The following is a 17,309-nucleotide window of genomic DNA, read 5'->3' on the forward strand; positions in this document are numbered from 1 at the left end:
TCAGCATAGTTCAGCTTTTTTCGATCTGCTATACCCTACTTGATCCTATCCAGAACGCAGAACTAATCAGCCCGGTCACTTTTTCCTCTTCCTAATTTATTACGCTGCTTTAATCGGTTTGTTTTTCAATAGTGTGGATTTGTGCACAGATTAGTTTCAAATATGATGCCCGAACCGGAAAACTGTCCTGGTGTCCAGAGTGTCAATGCTGGCCTGGGAAGTGCATGTCAAGGATGTCCTAATCAGAAAATATGCAGTGATCCCAATAAAAAACTTGAAGATCCTGGCAAAGCATTAGTTGCTGAAGCAATGAAAGATGTGCGTAACAAATTGCTTATATTATCGGGAAAAGGTGGTGTTGGCAAGAGTACAGTGACCATGTTGCTATCACGATTCATGGCACGACAATATAATGATAAAAATTTCGGTGTATTGGATATTGATATATGTGGTCCATCACAACCACGTCTAATGGGAGTTGAAGGCGAAAATGTACATCAATCTGGCTCGGGTTGGTCTCCTGTTGGGGTTGATGATAATATATGTTTAATGTCTATTGGCTTCCTTTTGGGTTCACCAGATGATGCTATCATTTGGCGTGGCCCGAAGAAAAATGGCATGATAAGACAATTTCTAAGTGAAGTTGATTGGGGTACTTTGGATTTATTGTTGCTTGATACCCCACCAGGAACATCTGATGAACATTTGTCGGTGGTGTCTTACTTACGAGATGAAAGTCAGCCGAATTCATTGAAGGCCATTATTGTTACAACGCCCCAAGAAGTATCGCTTTTGGATGTACGTAAGGAGATTAACTTTTGCAAGAAACAAAAGATTGAAATTGTGGGAGTTGTGGAAAATATGAGTATATTCCGTTGTGGCCATTGTGGTAATACATCGGAAATATTCCCAGCCAAAACAGGTGGTGCTCGTGCCATGTGTGAAGAAATGCAGGTGCCGTTTTTGGGTTCATTGCCTTTAGATCCAGAGTTAACTAAAGCCTGCGACAAGGGCGAAGACATAACAGCAATGAGTAATGCAACAACCCAGGCATTGGAGGAAATTTGTAAAAATATTGCTAAAATTCTGTGATGATAGTGTACTTTGGAATAAAGTTAACTTTTTGAAAACAACGAACATGGTTTAACATAAATTTACTGGCAATGCTGTGCTATACATACTTTGGATAGGAAGTCCAAACCTCCCAAGACCATAGCAATTTGCTGATGGAGTCCCTAAACTAAACATATTCCATTAGATTTGTAAATATATCAGTGTTTATTTTTGTTATTTTATAAAATGCAAATACCATATTTAAATTAAAAATTAAAGGGAACCTAAGGAAAAATTACTTCAAGTGTTTAAACAATCTTTTTTGAAACATGTATGTATGTATATATGGCAAATAGTACATTTGGAAACACATAAATAAGAGAAGATGAAAAACAAACGAAAATCCCGTTCCACGGGACAAGAACAGTTTAGTAGATATCAGTTAGAGGTAGTGGTTGGCGGTGAAGTAATGGAGGCGGCCTGTGATTGACTTTGTGTCAGATTAAATTGCGTCTCAGAAAGAGCTGTACTCTCGACCTGTGGTAGAAAAGTCATATTTTGGCTTACCGAAAATGTGGAACGTGTATTGGACAATGACATTGAGGGTGGTCGTTGATTTTCATCATTGTGATGTCCCACTGATGTGGCAGGGGATTCCTCATCAATTGAATCATCAAGACTTACAGATTTAGCAGCTAATACTGATGTTGATGGCGGGGGTTGCTGGCTTGCTGTTGGAGGTGGTGGTGGTGGGCCCATCTTACTTTGATTCAATTGACTGTTCTCTGCTGTCGGGGGGCCACCAGCAGTGACATTCACCATGGTGTTGTCAGCACTACCTATTATGGAATGCATTAAATGAGCCGGCTGTGATGGCATATGTTGTGTTGCCTGTGTTTGTGTCTCTAGCATTTTGGGTGGTTCATTTTGTATGCAGACCGAATCCGTGCAATCCTTGACCTTATATATACCCACCAAATAATCGGATAATTCAAACATATTAGATCTCAAAGAGATGATAATAAATTGAGCATTTTTAGTCCTTTCCTTAATGTAATGGGCCACAATTGATATGTTCTTGAAATCTAAGGCAGCATCAATTTCGTCCATAAAATACAATGGAGATGGTTTATAATAATGCAAGGCAAATACCAAGGCCAAAGAGGAAAGTGTCTTTTCACCACCCGACAAATTTGATATGTTTTTCCAGGTCTTTTTGGGGGGTCTTACACTGAACGAAACACCTTCGGTAAAGGGATCCATGGAATCTACCAACTCCAATTCCGCATCACCACCTTGGGTAATCATTTGATACATTTCCTTTAGCTTGCGGGTGATGATGTGAAAACCAGACATGAATTCATGGTAACGTTTCTTGCGTACATCGTCGTATAGCTGACGCATTTCATTACGTTTACAGGTAATGTCTTCTAGAATCTTTACCCTTTCCAAGTACACATCACGTTTTTCTATGTATTCCTGGATACATGACAAATTGGGCTTCTTTTTCAGTAACTCCTCTTGAACACTCTCTTTGTACTGGATGTCTTGCAGGGTATGTGCGGCCAATTCCTCTTCAGTATACTTTTTCAAAGGAGCTGGGGGTTCGGTGTCACCTGGTATTTCATGTAAACGTAAAGGTTTCAGCTGATCCCGCCAATGTGGTATTTGAGATTTCACCTCGGACATTTTGGCTGCCACGGTTTGTAATTTTTGCTCAATTTCGACACGTTTTAATTTAAGCTCGCTTTCAGTTTTCTGTATGGCCAATATTTCTTTGTGCACTCCTGAAGATTCTGATTTCGCCTTTTCAATGGCTTCCTTAGCCTCTTCCAATTGTTTTTGAAGCTCAACTATTTCTTCATCGAAGGCGGTACGTTTTTCCGATAAGGTTGTTAGCTCCTCTTGGGCTTTTTCAATTTCTCCATTTAAGCGTTCAATTTGAGATTCCATTTTCTTGACGTTACGTTCAACATTCGTCACTTCCACCTTTAATTTGGAAACATTTCCTTTTAGTTTTTTAATTTGATTGTCCAAGCTATTGATTTTTGTTTGGACAGCTTTGATGGTATCGCCATGGATACTATCTATTTTCTTTTTAATTTCGGCAATTTTCTTTTCCACTTTGCCGGCCTCTGCTTCGGCAGCTTTCAGTGTCTCCGTTTTCGTCGCAATTGTTGCCTGGACATCTTCCACCTTAGAAGCATCGGTCAGGGTTTGATCCATGCGTTTCTTTTGAGATTCCAATTGTTTAAAGATTCGCGGCAATTGTTCTTCCAAACTTTTTATGGTAATTGACAACTTTTGCAAATCACCTTCGGTACGTTGATGCGTCACATTCAATTGTTGTAAATCACGTTCCAGTCTACCCTGTTCTTCTTGATTGTAATTGATTTGTGATGATAGTTCTTCACATTTTATTTGCATTGCCTCCAAATCTTTTTGTGACATACCCGAGTTATCGAGCGATTGTCGGGTTTGGGTACGAACTTTTGTACCCATTTTACCACGTATTTGTGTACGACCACCACCAGACATTGTACCCGATGTTTCAATAAGATCACCATTTAGTGTGACAACACGGAAACGTTTTGCCCCGTAGGCTATGCGGGTACCTTGTTCCAAATCGGTGGATACAAGGGTATTGCGTAGGGCGAAATAGAATGCTGGCAGAACACGTTCATCCTCAACGCGTACCAAATCGTAGAGACGTGGAGCATTTTCGGGGCTGTAATAAGGAAAATAAATGATTTTCAATAAAGGTGACAACAAAATCTATAACAGTCTGATCTTCTAGAAGTGAAGAACTGTCGGTCTTCTGGAAGAAAAGAACTATTGGTCTATAAGAAATACTATTGGACTTCTATGAGAACAACTACTGGTCTTCTTTGAGAAGACCGATCTCCTGTGAAAAGTCTTATTGGTCTTCTATAAGACCTTTATTTTGGTCTTCTATGAGGAGACGTTTTTGTCATTTATAGGAAGAATTTTTGATCTTCTATGAGAAAAATTGTTAGTCTTCTGTTGTCAGCTATTGTTCTTCTATGAGAAGACCTTTTGGTCTTTTATGAGAAGAAGTTTTGATATTCTATTAGAAAACTTGATTATTTTTTATTGTCAACTATTGGTCTCCTAAGAGAAAACCCATGATCCTCTATAAGAAATCTTACTGGTCTTCTAGGAGAAAAACTTTTCGTCTTCTATGATAAGATCTTTTTGTCTTCTATGAAAAGAACTGTTGATTTTCTATAAGAAAAGCTTCTCGTCTTCTATGTGATGAACTTTTGGTCTTCTATGAGATCTTTTTGTCTTCTATGCGAAGACCTTTTCGCCTTCAATGAGAAGACCTTTTGGTCTTCTATGAGAGGATCTTTTGGTTTTCTATGAGAAGACCTTTTGGTCTTCTACGAGAGGACCTTTTGATTTTCTAAGAGAATAACCTTTGGTCTTCTAGGGGAAGACATTTTGGTCTTCTTTTTATCTTCTATGAGAAGAACTTTTTATCGTCAATGAGAAGATCTGTTGGTCTTCTTTGAAAAGAAATTTGTCCTCTAAGAGAGAACTTTTGTTTTTCTATGAGAAGACTTCTTGATCATATATGAGAAAATCTACTGGTCTTCTAAAAGAAGATCGTTGGTTATTTATGTGAATACTAATTGGTTTTCTATGAGAAGACCTACTGATCCTCCATGAGAAGACGTATGAGTCCTCTATAAGCAGTCATATTGGCCTTCTGTAAGAAGAGCTATGGGTCTTCTATGAAAATACCTATTTATATTCCATTGAATGGCTTTTGAAGTCATTCTGGGGAAGACACAAAGGATTTTTCTAAGTATTGTTTTCAATAAAATTGTTTTTTTACTTACGTGTGTATGGGTCCTGATTGATTCTGTAGATATGCCACCTTTTCCAAGGCTATAAATGATGCTCTACCCACATCATAACGTTTCAAATATTCAATACAATTTTGAGCCGTGTTAACGGTATCCACAAGAATATTATCCAAACGTCCACAGGCTGTAGATATGGCTACATCATATTTAGCATCAATAGCACCCAAATCACCAAGACGTCCCAGTATGCCAGGGATTTTACCTTCTGCCTTTTGTCGCATTAAGAAATCCAATACTTTGTTATTGGAACGCATGGCTTGCATGCTAACAACTTTTTCATTTATCTAGAAAAAGAAAAGAACCCACAATTCAATTTGTTTCCGCAACAGTTTAGCATGCGGACTTACCTCAGCTTTGATCGTCATAACTTGTTGTCTTAATTGTTGTTCTTCTTGTTGTAATTGTTTCAATTTCAATGTCTTTTCATGAATATCCTTCTTCAATTCCGGCAAACGTGATTGTAACTCTACCACCTGTTCCTTTTTCTCACCGAGACTTTTTTCGGAATCTTCATAAGAAGATTTTAGGGTTTCATATTTACGTGTCTCGGCAGTTTCGTCGCTTTTTAAGATTTTCAATTCAGACTGAGACATTGCCAAATCTGCTTTAGCCTCATCTACATTAAGTTTTAAATCCATTAGTTCGGTTTCGAGTTTTTCACGTTGCTCTATGAGAGGTTTGGTTTGCTCTTCTAAAACGGTATAGTTACGTTGTAGTTCTTCCTCTTGTTCGGCTTTTTGTTTAACTAAACGTTCCAATTTCTTTTCACATTCTTCGATTTCTTTTTCATTCTTCTCGGGTACTTTACGTAGATCCTCGAGTTCTTTTTCATTTTTGGTCACTTGGTTTTTATTTGTGTGACGTCGTTTATTCACAACTGTCATTGTCTCTTGAGTTTCAGCAAAATTTGCCTTGGCCTTTTCTAGTTTCTTTTCAATGTCTTCTTTTTTCTTTCGCAAATTGTCGTGGTTTCTGAAAGAGTAGAAAATGAACATTAAGAGAATTTAAAAAGATCGTAAACAGGAGGTTTTATAGAGCTTAAGGAGGAAAATAAATGTACATTATTTAAACTTTAGGAGTATTCTTAGTACAAGGCTATTGGTAGGACGATTTGGAAGATTTGGAATTCTTGAAAGAATTTAAGTAAGAATTCTGTAAAGCTTTAATTACGTCTATCGTGTTGATGTTCTCAAAACATTTGGGAGGACATATAGAAGGCACCTTCTATAGACGTTTAAAAATAAAAATAGGTGGCCGTTTTCAAGGCTTTAATATGGAAATAAGAATTAGGATATATAATACTTACTGCATTTCCTTTTTAATAATGTCCTCCTTCTCTTCACGCTCCTTACGCAAATTATCAACTTGATTGTCATGTTCCTTTAGCTCATTGCTAATTTCTTCATGTTGTTTTGTGTACTCTTCTAGCTTTTTATTTTTCTCACTTAAATATTTTTGTATACGAAGATTTTTGGTTCGTGTATTTTCATTTTCTTGACGTAAATATTCAACAGCATCATTGTAGGGTTGTTCCAAATCTTTCATTTCACGTTCGGCAAGTTTACAACGATTATGTTTCTCGGTACGTTCTTCGGTTAATAGCTCGACGCGTTCATTGATCTTGACCAATGGCTCTTTGTAACGTGTTGTACCCACAATATCTTCTAAATATTCCAACATACCACACTCACCCTCAACCAAACCTTTGGGTTTCATCATAGAAATGGATTCAACTTCACCCTGCACGGATTGTAATTTTATGAAAATTTACTGCGAAATACAAAAAACATTTTTACTAACCTGCAAAATCAAAAACCGATTATGATCCAAATCCACATGATGTTTTTTCAGCAATTTTGCCACATCCTTAAATTGTTTCCTCTTGCCATTTATGGTATAATATGAAGAATTGTCACGATACGCGGTACGCTCAACAATAATTTCACTATCAGGTATTTCTTCACAGGTACCATCTTCCTTGTCCAATATTTGACGAAAATGCACAGCCACTGAACACATATTGACATTGGGATAACGTGCCGAATTGTGCAGGAGGGTTGAGATTTTCTTACAACGAATTTTATTGGCGCGATAACCAAACACAAACAACATAGAATCAATAACATTGCTCTTGCCACTCCCATTAGGGCCAATAATGGCTGTAAAGCACTACATTAAAATATTGAATTATTAAGCTAAAATTTAAACATCTCTTTTCTTCAGCATGTATGTACTTACATGATGAAATGGTCCCAGAACCACTTTGCCTGCATAACTTTTAAAATTGAAATTTTCGATTTTCTTAATAATTAACCTTGGCCCCTTACTCTCTGTGGAACAGTATGGAGGTATAGGTGGTGGAATATAAATATCACCAATACGTGTTCCACCCTCCTCATCATCGGACATATTGGCATCATCCAAAGCATCTCCCGCCATGGGCTGTTCTGTCATTTCCACATCTTGCACTTGTTGTTGCGTCTGTTGTTGTTGCTGCTGTGGGGTCTTTAATGGTGTCTTTGCCAAAGCATTTCCACTGGTCGATTGTTTATTAGATATACTACTACTCCGGCTCCGGCGCCTATCCTCATTTTCCTGTGTCAATGGTGGACGACGTCGTGTAGCCATAATTGCGCCTTTTTTTGTGTCTCTAAACTTACAATTGAATATAAAATATTGAACAATTTATCTTTGTTGGATTTTGTCAGCTGTTTGTTATATCTTAGGTCACTTTTTATTTAAACAATTTAAATTTTACATTGCTTAATTGTTTGTTAAATTCCTCTGCAGTCAATAAATAGGCTGTGTAGCAAAAAATTGTTTGACAAATAACGACGCTTGCTGTTTCAAAAATGACAACAACAATGCTGACAACATATTCGTGCCAAATGCAAACAAATGCACATACACTGAAAGAAATATGGTGTGGACAGAAACTTAAGTGAGAGTGCAACATGTCGAATTCTTCTTGAACGATGTTAACCCTGCAAAAAGTCGAATGTAAACATGCTATAAGTAATTGTGAAACACCAACCATCTTATACTATGTTTACATTTACGAAATCCACTCGATTTCAACTGTCAATTCCATTGCTCAAACGTCAAATGAAATCCAATCGATTTCAGATGAGTTTTCATTTGACGTATACACAAAGGAATTGACAGATGAAATCGAGTGGATTTCGTAAATGTAAACATAGTATTATACCCTGTTTGCATTTAAGCGGATTTAATAAACCACAATGGGTTTCAAATGTCAATTCTATTGTGTTTAAAATAAATCTTTATAAAGATACGGCGTTTTGGCGGACATGTTAGTACGTTTACATTTAATTAGACTTACAGCCTGTTTTTGTAAAAAGTTTTTGCCCATTCGTTCGTCGATTTCATGAACGAAGACACAATTTGGTTTTCATAGCGAATTGGCGTTTGTATTCGTGTGACAAACAAATGAAAGCTTTTTATTTTCGTATTTTTTGGTTTTCGTAACAAAATCAGACGAACGAATAAGTCAAAAATAAACGAATGGAAAAGACCCATAGTTTTGAATGAAAATTAAATAATTTGAGTAATAAATGACACTAAGCACACGAAAACTGGAAGGGAATGCAATTTTATTTATTTTCATAGAAGCACACGCGTATATGTACATCCGTTTCTTCATATTATCACAATTATTTTTGGACAAATTTGTTTACGTATACGTTTTAGTACGAACGCATGGTGTAAGAAAGAAGGTGATAGAATAATAGCAACCTATGTCTTCATTTGCTGTCAAAACATATTTTTAATCAAAAATAAATAACAAATATTTCGCTTCTATAAAAAATATCTGTGTACAACATCTTTGTTTAAGCTTCGCGAATAATATTTTAACGTTTTCTTCTAACTTTTGTGGATATTTCGCGCAAAAAAAATTTGACAGCAAATGAAGACTACAACCTAACGTCAACTATTGGATCACCTTGTTAAATTCGCCTTGTACGAACGGTTCGTGTGACAGGCAAGCATTTTTACAAAAACACGCTGTTAGTCCGTGTTTAGACACACGGGAAAGTAAATTCAGTTTTTAGGCAATAGGGGGTAGGAAAGAGTATTGAGGAGCTCTTTCCTCTCCGCTCTCTCCCAAAAACTCAATTTACTTTCCCGAGAAATTTGTGTGTCTAAACACAGACTTAATAAATCGATGGTCAGACTAGAGAGGTTTCGAGAAAAAAGTTGCGTTTAATTAGGCGTTCCACAATCGACTTTCACACTAGAGTAACATCATAAAATTGCAGTACTGGAGAGGTCGATTGTGGAACGCCTAATTAAACGCAACTTTTTTAATGAAACCTCTCTAGTCTGACCTTCGACTAAAGCCACTGGGTTTCAAATGCCAATTCCATTGCATACACGTAAAATAAGTCCTCATAATGCTGCTAAAGGCTATAATATAAACCGGCTATTAGACCATGTTTATATTTTAGCCTTTTGCAGGGTTAACCTTCTTTAAGAGGATTTATTTGAAATACAAGCAATGGAATTGACAATTGAAACCCAGTGGGTTTGTTAAATCCGGTTATATATAATCGTACTATAACGAAAAATACAAAAAAAAAATATGGGTGCCAACGTGGTGCAATGGTATGCACACCCGCCTTGCACGCTGAAGGTCGTGGGTTCGATTCCCCAGCCAGTCAAACATCAAAATTTTCAACGTTGGCCAAATACCCCTCAGTAATGTTGGCGACATTTCCTGAGTATTTCAGCCATGTAAAACTTCTCTACAAGTGGTGTCTTAGGACACGCCGTTCGGACTCGGCGATAAACTGTAGGTCCCATATCACTGAGCTAATATGAATCGGGGTGCACTCATTGATATGAGAGAGGTCTCCCTTGTCCCGTATGGGATGTTTGTGGAACAATTATTATTATTATATTATAACGAAAAATATAGGGCAGATTTATAATAGGCAATTATCCTTTCGCTAATAATCAAAAAACCATCGAGCTTTTGGCTAAAAGAACTCGGTACTTGGCATGACGTTCTTACTATTATACACATTATGAATGACAGATTTCATATTTTTGCCCATATGTAATTCCTTCGTCGCGGTCCACACCAGAGTGATGTCAATAAAATAATTTTATGAAATTAGGCTTTCTTAGATCGAGTTCCATACTAAAGTAATTGTATGAAATTGCATAGATATGTGGCCTGTTCCCGTACTTTATAAAGTGGTAAAAGTCGTAAAAGTTGTAAAAGTCGTAAACGATTTTCATGTAAATTTTGTGTACGGGAACGCAAAATGTGTAAAAGTGGTAAAAATTGTAAAAACTTTTTAGTTCTGGAACAGAGCTATAATTTGTCTTTACTCTTTTATCGGAACGCCCAACTTTACTGAAACATTGAAGCTGAAAACACATCCAACGTTTCAGTAAAGTTGTGCGTCATTTCTGATAAAAGAGCAAGGGCAATATAAATCGAATTTTTCTTCATTCTTTTATAAAAAATGACGACCAACTTTACTGAAACAATGAAGCTAAAAACGCATCCAACGTTTTAGTAAAGTTGGGCATTATTTCTGATAAAAAAGCAAGGATAACATCGATTTTTTTCTTTATTATTTTATCAAAAATGACGACCAACTTTACCCAAACGTTTGATGTATTTACGGCTTGACGTCTTTTCTGCTTTATATAGAAAAGAATATGGATCACTTGAATCTTAGCGTTCAATAATGTGAAACTCGAATCCATGGTGTAATAAAGTAGAGGTAGCCCAGGTATGAAAATCGCTGAAAAATACAACCCTGTAGCCATGGCTTAAAACGTCAAATGACATATATGACATATATGAAATTTAGAACTTCCAAAAATTACAAAAGTTGTACCCAAATTGTACACAATGAAGTTTTAAGAAGAATGATACTGGATCGACAATTGATTAAAACGATAAAAAATAGGAAAATCTCATATTTCGGCCACTTAATGAGAAATGATAAATACCAACTCATCCAAACAATTCTCAAAGGGAAAATTGAAAGAAGACCCAGTAGAGGAAGAAGAGAACTCTCCTGGCTTAAAAATATTCAAGATTGGACTGGCTACGATGACGAAAGGAACTTGTTTAGGGCGGCCAAAAATAGAGAACTGCCGACAATATAAATAACAAAAATATATACAAGAAAATATTTATATATTCTGAAATGTAATATAATTATTGTAAAACGATTTAATGTATGATCGCTTATATCCGAACAACGGATGGGCAAATAAAAGAAGAAAGAAGTACCCAAATTGATTGCTGGCATCCAATTTGCAGATACGGCGGCATTTCAGCTCGAAAGTTTACAATATTGCAAATTTTTCCGTTCCCGTACTTTTAGAACAATAAATATCAATATTTAACAAATCGTTCTTTCACAAGTATTTCTACGTATTCAAAAATCAACAATTTATTTAGCTATGCGAACAAAATTTTAAATTTTAAGATATAGTGTTAAAGCAGTTTTTTGTTGGAAAACTTCACAGATGCATTTACCTTTATAGTTGCATAATGTCAACAACAGTAATAAATGTCAACCCTGCTTTTGACAGAATAGACCATAACAAGAAAACAATTGTAATCAGCTGTTAGCTGTGGCCTACTTTATACATTATTGTACCATACTCGAACCTTGTACAAATTTGTACAAACTTTGGATATTATCGTACATACCTTTGGTCTGTTCCTTTACTTTTGAAAATGGTAAAACCGGCAAAAGTAGTAAAAGTTGTAAACTGATCACATGTGAATTATATGGTGTCAGAAGTAAAGGAACGCTTTTCGAGTAAAAAGTGGCAAAACTTGAAGATTCTTGCACGTAAAGGAACAGAGCTCTTATATATAAACATAGCTATACATTTCAACGTGTTGCCTGAACTCTTAATGGGATATTTTCCGTTTACCATATCGATTGATTATAATATCAACAAAATATGGCAACACTGGTAATGACTTGACGCGAAAAACACAATTGTCATTCCGGCTCGTTTTGCAAAGACATTGAAGAGCGATAGGATTTTCCAAACAATTTTGTATTAATTAATAAAATCTTTTAAAACAACAAAACAAACAAATATGGAAACTATTTTGGGTATTCGTGGTCCTGATTTCGTTATGCTAGCCGCAGATACAACACAGGCCCGTTCCATCATAGTAATGAAAGAAGGTAAGAAAGGACGGACAGTAGTCAGTCGAATAATAAATCTGAAGTGATGGTACAAAACAAACGATTTCAACTCAAAAATTCTATTTTTCGATAGATGAAAATAAAATAACCAAAATTGCTGATAATTTAATGTTTGCAACTATTGGCGAGTCCGGTGATACAGTGCAGTTTACAGAGTTTATATCCAAAAATATTGCACTATACAAAATGCGTAATGGCTATGACTTAAGTCCTAAATGTGCTGCACACTTTACACGCAAAAACTTGGCCGATTATTTGCGTTCTAGGACACCATATCAAGTTAACTTGTTTGTGGCAGGGTAAGTTTTTAAGAAAACATTTATCCCTCAAGATTTTTAATTTGTTGGTTTACCCTCTTTTTCTAGCTATGATCCCAAGGAGGGTCCAGAATTGCATTACATTGACTACTTGGCCAATGCCAAGTCTGTAAAATATGCCGGTCAGGGTTATGGTGGTATGTTTTGTGCCAGTATCTTTGATCGTTACCACTATGACAATATAACCCAAGAAGAGGCGTATGATGTGCTGAAGAAGTGTGTGGTGGAAATTCAAAAACGTTTGGTCATTAATTTATCCAAATTTAACGTAGCCGTTGTTGATAAAAATGGAATCAGAGATTTGCCCCAAATCACCTCTCAAAACCTTATTGGTTATAAAGCTTAGTTACTCTTCTATTTAAGTGGCATTTGAAATGCTTTTTATTCTGGTTTAGAATTTGTGGTGAATTCTTATTTTGTACAATAACAAAAAATATTAAATTACAAAGAAAATTAAAAAAATACATAAAGGGTCTTTTATTGTAAAACCTGTTGCATTTTATTCTTGTATGCTGTTGTCAACTTCCTTTGGCCAATCTAGGTCGATGGCCATTACATCTAAAGCTAAAATATCTACTGGTTGTCCAATAAGGGATGAAACTGATGGTGTCGTTCGTCCAAATTCACCATGCACCAGTTCTTTAATGTAAGTACCAGCTTGACTGACAACATCTAGAACCAAAACATTTAAGTTATCCTTGTGAACCCAAGCTTTCATTTTGTAAATCATTCGCGGCCGTGTATGCAAGGGACGACGGTGCAGAACACGTATAGGTGTCTTCTGCTGAATTTCAAAACCTTCTGGGATATCTAATTTTTTCAAAATATCCAGAGTGGCAGGGTCACGTAGCTTACAGAGAGCTCTGTAATATTTTTTCTTCTGTTCCTCGCCGGATTTGATGTGTACCAACTCTTCCCGCTGAACCATTTGAAGATTTCGTACCGACAATTTACTAGATTTGTCAATTTCGCTTTCCATGCGGTTGGCCTCCGCAATAGGAAGAGTGGTATGTACTGAGTTGGGTATTTCCAAAACAAAGGGACGTCCTTTAGCCAAACAACGTACATCAACATCTTCTCGACCACTTGACATAAAAATTACCTTAGACGTGTCTTTGCTAAAATGAAAATGGTTGTATTTGCAAAGAATTCGTAGTATTTTTTTTAAATAATTACCAAAAATATGGAGCAACTGTCCCTATTATTATCTCCTCAATACTGTCCTCCATAACTCGCTTACCATTTAATATCCAAGGTGTGTGTGATAATTTTCTTGATATTTTCCGATATCGACCGGCCACAAAGACAGTTGGGCCTATCATTTCAATGGAGTCCAATTTAAGGCAGTCATCAGCTGGAGGTGGCACTGTAAAATACTCTTTGAACAATTCACTTTTTATCCGTTTTGGCATATATTGCTTGTCTAGAACTCCTCTGGATACCACTTGACGTTTGGTATTTGGAGCAGTGGGAAAAGCCCTATCATGTAATTGTTTTAGTTTATTTAAATTGTCCTCCTCTTGATTGTGAGACAGTTGTATATTTATCATTATACCACCACCACCTCCACCATTAGCATCATATCCTTTCTTTAGCTCTTTACAAATAATGGGATTTATTATCAGTTTGATTGCTTCTTTTAGGGGAACATCCGGGGCACGTTCTTTGTCAATTTTATTGCCAAATTTGTCCAACAAAGCATACCACATGGCAAGTTGTCTAGTTTGAACAATCATAGGCATCGAAATGGCGACTACAATGTCATTGCATTCAAATTTGTTAATATCAGTCTGATATATTGATTCGATTAGCTGGGACTGAAAGCTTTTGGAAAATAGTCCCAAACAGCATGGACAACTTTCATGTTTGGGTTTTTTACAAACTGTTCCATTATCCTCATCTAGGATAACTTTTTCAGCTTCTTCAGTATATTTAACATTAAGCTAAAAGGTAAGAAGAGATCAGTTACATTACACTCCCTCTTTGCTGATCGTCTGCAGCATCTTACCTTTTCGAAGCTCTCTTTTAGGTCCTTATATTCATTCCCGCGTGCCTTCAAATATCTTAATTGACATATTGTACATACGCCAAGTCCTTTTAAATAGTCCACTAATTCCTGATTTATCATGCTAATGATTAATACGACGCCACGCCAAGGCCGAACGACAATCCTTTCACGTGTAATCTTATCTTTACCAACAATGTTTAGAATGTATGGAATGAAAGAAATTGCAGTACGAACGAATTTAAAAACGTTCCAAAAATTCAAATAAGGAGCACAAAAGGGAAACAATATGAAACATGAAAACAAAGCAAAATGGCCGACAGAGCCGGATGAGGACCATGGTACAATTAGAAAGGTAGATGCCTCAGCCCAGCTGATCGAATCTAAAACGTCAAAAAACTAGGAATTCGCCATGAAAAACCAAAACAAAAAACCATATTATTCGGTAAGTAAGAGATAGCATGTATTCACTTTATAGACAAACACAAGCGATAAAAAGAGACAACAAGAGATCATTTGGCGAAAATTTTGACATTTTACATTACAAAAAAAGTTGCTTTGTTGTAGCAATTCGCCGTTGTTTCTACCTTTTTAATTGTACCATGATGAGGACGAAGCATAATGACCATGGCAGAACTACCAGGTAGTGGCATCACACCAGCTGATCGAATATGAAAAGTCAAATCCCTTTATAAAAAAATTATTTTTGTTGTAATTTCCCCAACAACATAAAGAAAGTTTTGACATAACATATTCAAAATTTTACGATGCCACTACCTGGTTAATTTTGCCATGATAATGACCGACTGGCTCTAATGTTTTTTTTTTTTTCACGGTTTAATCGTTACTTCTCCTTTCGCTCTGCTGTAAGGTAGAAGATTTATTTGGCCGCAGAACGCCACACAAATGCTAGTTGATTTTACAGCTGATAATTGATAGAGTCTAAAAATTCACCAAGAATGGATAACTTGTTGAGACCATAAATTTTGACAAACTCGTCAATTGTGGCAACATCACATAATTCAAGTATTTTTTCTCGTTCGTTTTTGAATCTTGAACAAACAAATAGAACATGGGATGCATTTTCATCCATATTGCATGATTCACATAGGGGAGATGGTTTCACATTCATTTTTGCCAGTGTATCCGCACAAAAACAGTGACCGCTAAGAATTCTATTCAGTTGCTTGCATTTTACAGGTGAGCCAGTGAAATTGTGAAACCAAGTTTTCCTTGATACCTTTGGAAATATTTTGTAGAAAGGTGAATTGCTGTTGGCTGCATCATCTTGATAATGTCGATCCCATTCCTTCCAAAGATCGGAATTTATCTTTGCTATGGCATCGCCTATCGGCCAAGACAAATTAAGGCGAGATCCAAATTCCTTTGCCCTTTTGGCAGCTTGATCCACCATTTCGTTAAGCCTGATTTTTGAGTGCCCTGGGATATAATGGAGCTCCACCGTTCCACCAAAGTCTGAAGCCAACCACCACACTCTATGAACCAAGTAATTCCGATGACTCGTTGATGAGACGGATTGTAACGCGCTTAAACTGTCGGAAAAAATTGCCACTTTTAGAAAGTTATTATTAATAGCATATTCAATTGCCTTGATGATAGCTACTAACTCCGCGGACATAGACGACAATACTTTTTCTTCATAGAAAGCGAAAACTGTTCCCGATCCTTGATGAATGAATGCTGCACCAGTCCAAGTTTCCGTCACTGATCCATCTGTGAAGATGATTTCAAAGTGATTTGCTTCTACCGCCGACATTTTTTTGTTGAATAAAGATGAAACAATTTCTTGATTGGCAAGTGATTTCTTGGTAACAGCACCTTCAAAGAAGTCTTTATAAATTTTGATGTTGCAGTTTGTTTCTTGTGTTGTTTGCAATGGTTGAATATTGGTAAGAACATCCTTATATTTGTCAAAAACTTTATAGATGCTGGTATTTAGGGGTTGCTTCGCCGACAGAAGTGTATTCTTGATTGGAAGTTCAAATGCAAATGATTTTATTAGCTCTTTTACAGCAGCAAGTTCAAACCGCCACATAGGCGGAAGTTCAGCAGCTAACTGGTAAACAATTGGAATGGGAGTTGATCGAATTAGACCCAAGGATTTTCTTAAATGAGTATTGTAGCATCTTTGGACTTGATCCAAACAGGTTTTGCCAGCGTTAGCTAGAGCAGCTGATCCATATTCGATTTTAGATCTCACCACAGATTTGTATAATGTTAGAGCTTTAACTGGATCAATTCCAAAATTACACCCACTGAGCGTCCTTAAGAACTGACATTTCCGATTAACTTTATCCAGGACTTGATCAAAGTGGTGCTTAGCCGAATTGTTCGCGTCCACGAACAATCCTAAGTATTTAATTCTTCGGACCTGGTTAATAGACGTTCCATTGCAATTTATTGTGAAATCACGAGATCTCCTATTAAAATGAATGACGTTAGTCTTTTCTGGATTGAAATGTAGATGAATGGAGGCACACTTTTGATGGAATTCCTCCACTTTTGTTTGCAATAACGCTCGCGCTGCTTCAAAATCTTTATCGTGGGTGACAATGAAAAAATCATCCGCAAACTGGAACAATTTACAGTTATCACAACTTAGCTCATGAAGATTAGAGGTATAAATATTAAACAGGGTAGGACTAAGGCCACTACCCTGAGCTAAACCATTCTGGACCGAAACTCGTTTGTTCCCAAGACATAGAACTCGCCTTCTTAAAAACTCATAAATCCATTTAACTATTTTGACATTAATTCCAATCTCCATCAATTTATATGCCAATGTTGTTGCATCCGTGCAGTC

At 36.5% G+C, this 17,309-nt stretch overlaps 4 protein-coding genes across 4 annotated transcripts; 2 read left to right on the forward strand and 2 right to left on the reverse strand.

The window, feature by feature from the left end:
* Positions 1–10: 10 nt before the first annotated feature.
* Nubp1 (NUBP iron-sulfur cluster assembly factor 1) lies at positions 11–1,349 on the forward strand. Its single transcript, XM_073970232.1, has 2 exons — positions 11–74; positions 133–1,349. The coding sequence occupies exon 2, from the start codon at positions 163–165 to the stop codon at positions 1,090–1,092; it is 930 nt and encodes a 309-aa protein (XP_073826333.1). The 5' UTR covers positions 11–74; positions 133–162; the 3' UTR covers positions 1,093–1,349.
* glu (structural maintenance of chromosomes 4-like protein gluon) lies at positions 1,255–7,803 on the reverse strand. Its single transcript, XM_073970231.1, has 6 exons — positions 7,185–7,803; positions 6,747–7,115; positions 6,253–6,686; positions 5,294–5,918; positions 4,920–5,230; positions 1,255–3,781 (listed from the first exon to the last, which is right to left on the reverse strand). Exons 1-6 carry the CDS (start codon positions 7,572–7,574, stop codon positions 1,492–1,494), a joined length of 4,419 nt encoding a protein of 1,472 aa, XP_073826332.1. The 5' UTR covers positions 7,575–7,803; the 3' UTR covers positions 1,255–1,491.
* Positions 7,804–11,922: 4,119 nt separating this feature from the next.
* On the forward strand, positions 11,923–12,942 carry Prosbeta4 (Proteasome beta4 subunit). The gene is made up of 3 exons (XM_073970235.1): positions 11,923–12,142; positions 12,237–12,462; positions 12,529–12,942. The coding sequence occupies exons 1-3, from the start codon at positions 12,052–12,054 to the stop codon at positions 12,824–12,826; spliced, it is 615 nt and encodes a 204-aa protein (XP_073826336.1). The 5' UTR covers positions 11,923–12,051; the 3' UTR covers positions 12,827–12,942.
* Positions 12,833–14,747, reverse strand: Pus10 (Pseudouridine synthase 10). Its single transcript, XM_073970234.1, has 3 exons — positions 14,489–14,747; positions 13,657–14,423; positions 12,833–13,598 (listed from the first exon to the last, which is right to left on the reverse strand). The coding sequence occupies exons 1-3, from the start codon at positions 14,606–14,608 to the stop codon at positions 12,980–12,982; spliced, it is 1,506 nt and encodes a 501-aa protein (XP_073826335.1). The 5' UTR covers positions 14,609–14,747; the 3' UTR covers positions 12,833–12,979.
* Between the last annotated feature and the right edge of the window lie 2,562 nt (positions 14,748–17,309).

This window comes from Musca autumnalis, unplaced genomic scaffold, assembly GCF_047663935.1.
Source record: "Musca autumnalis isolate F117 unplaced genomic scaffold, ASM4766393v1 scaffold_2, whole genome shotgun sequence".
Lineage (NCBI taxonomy): Eukaryota > Metazoa > Arthropoda > Insecta > Diptera > Muscidae > Musca > Musca autumnalis.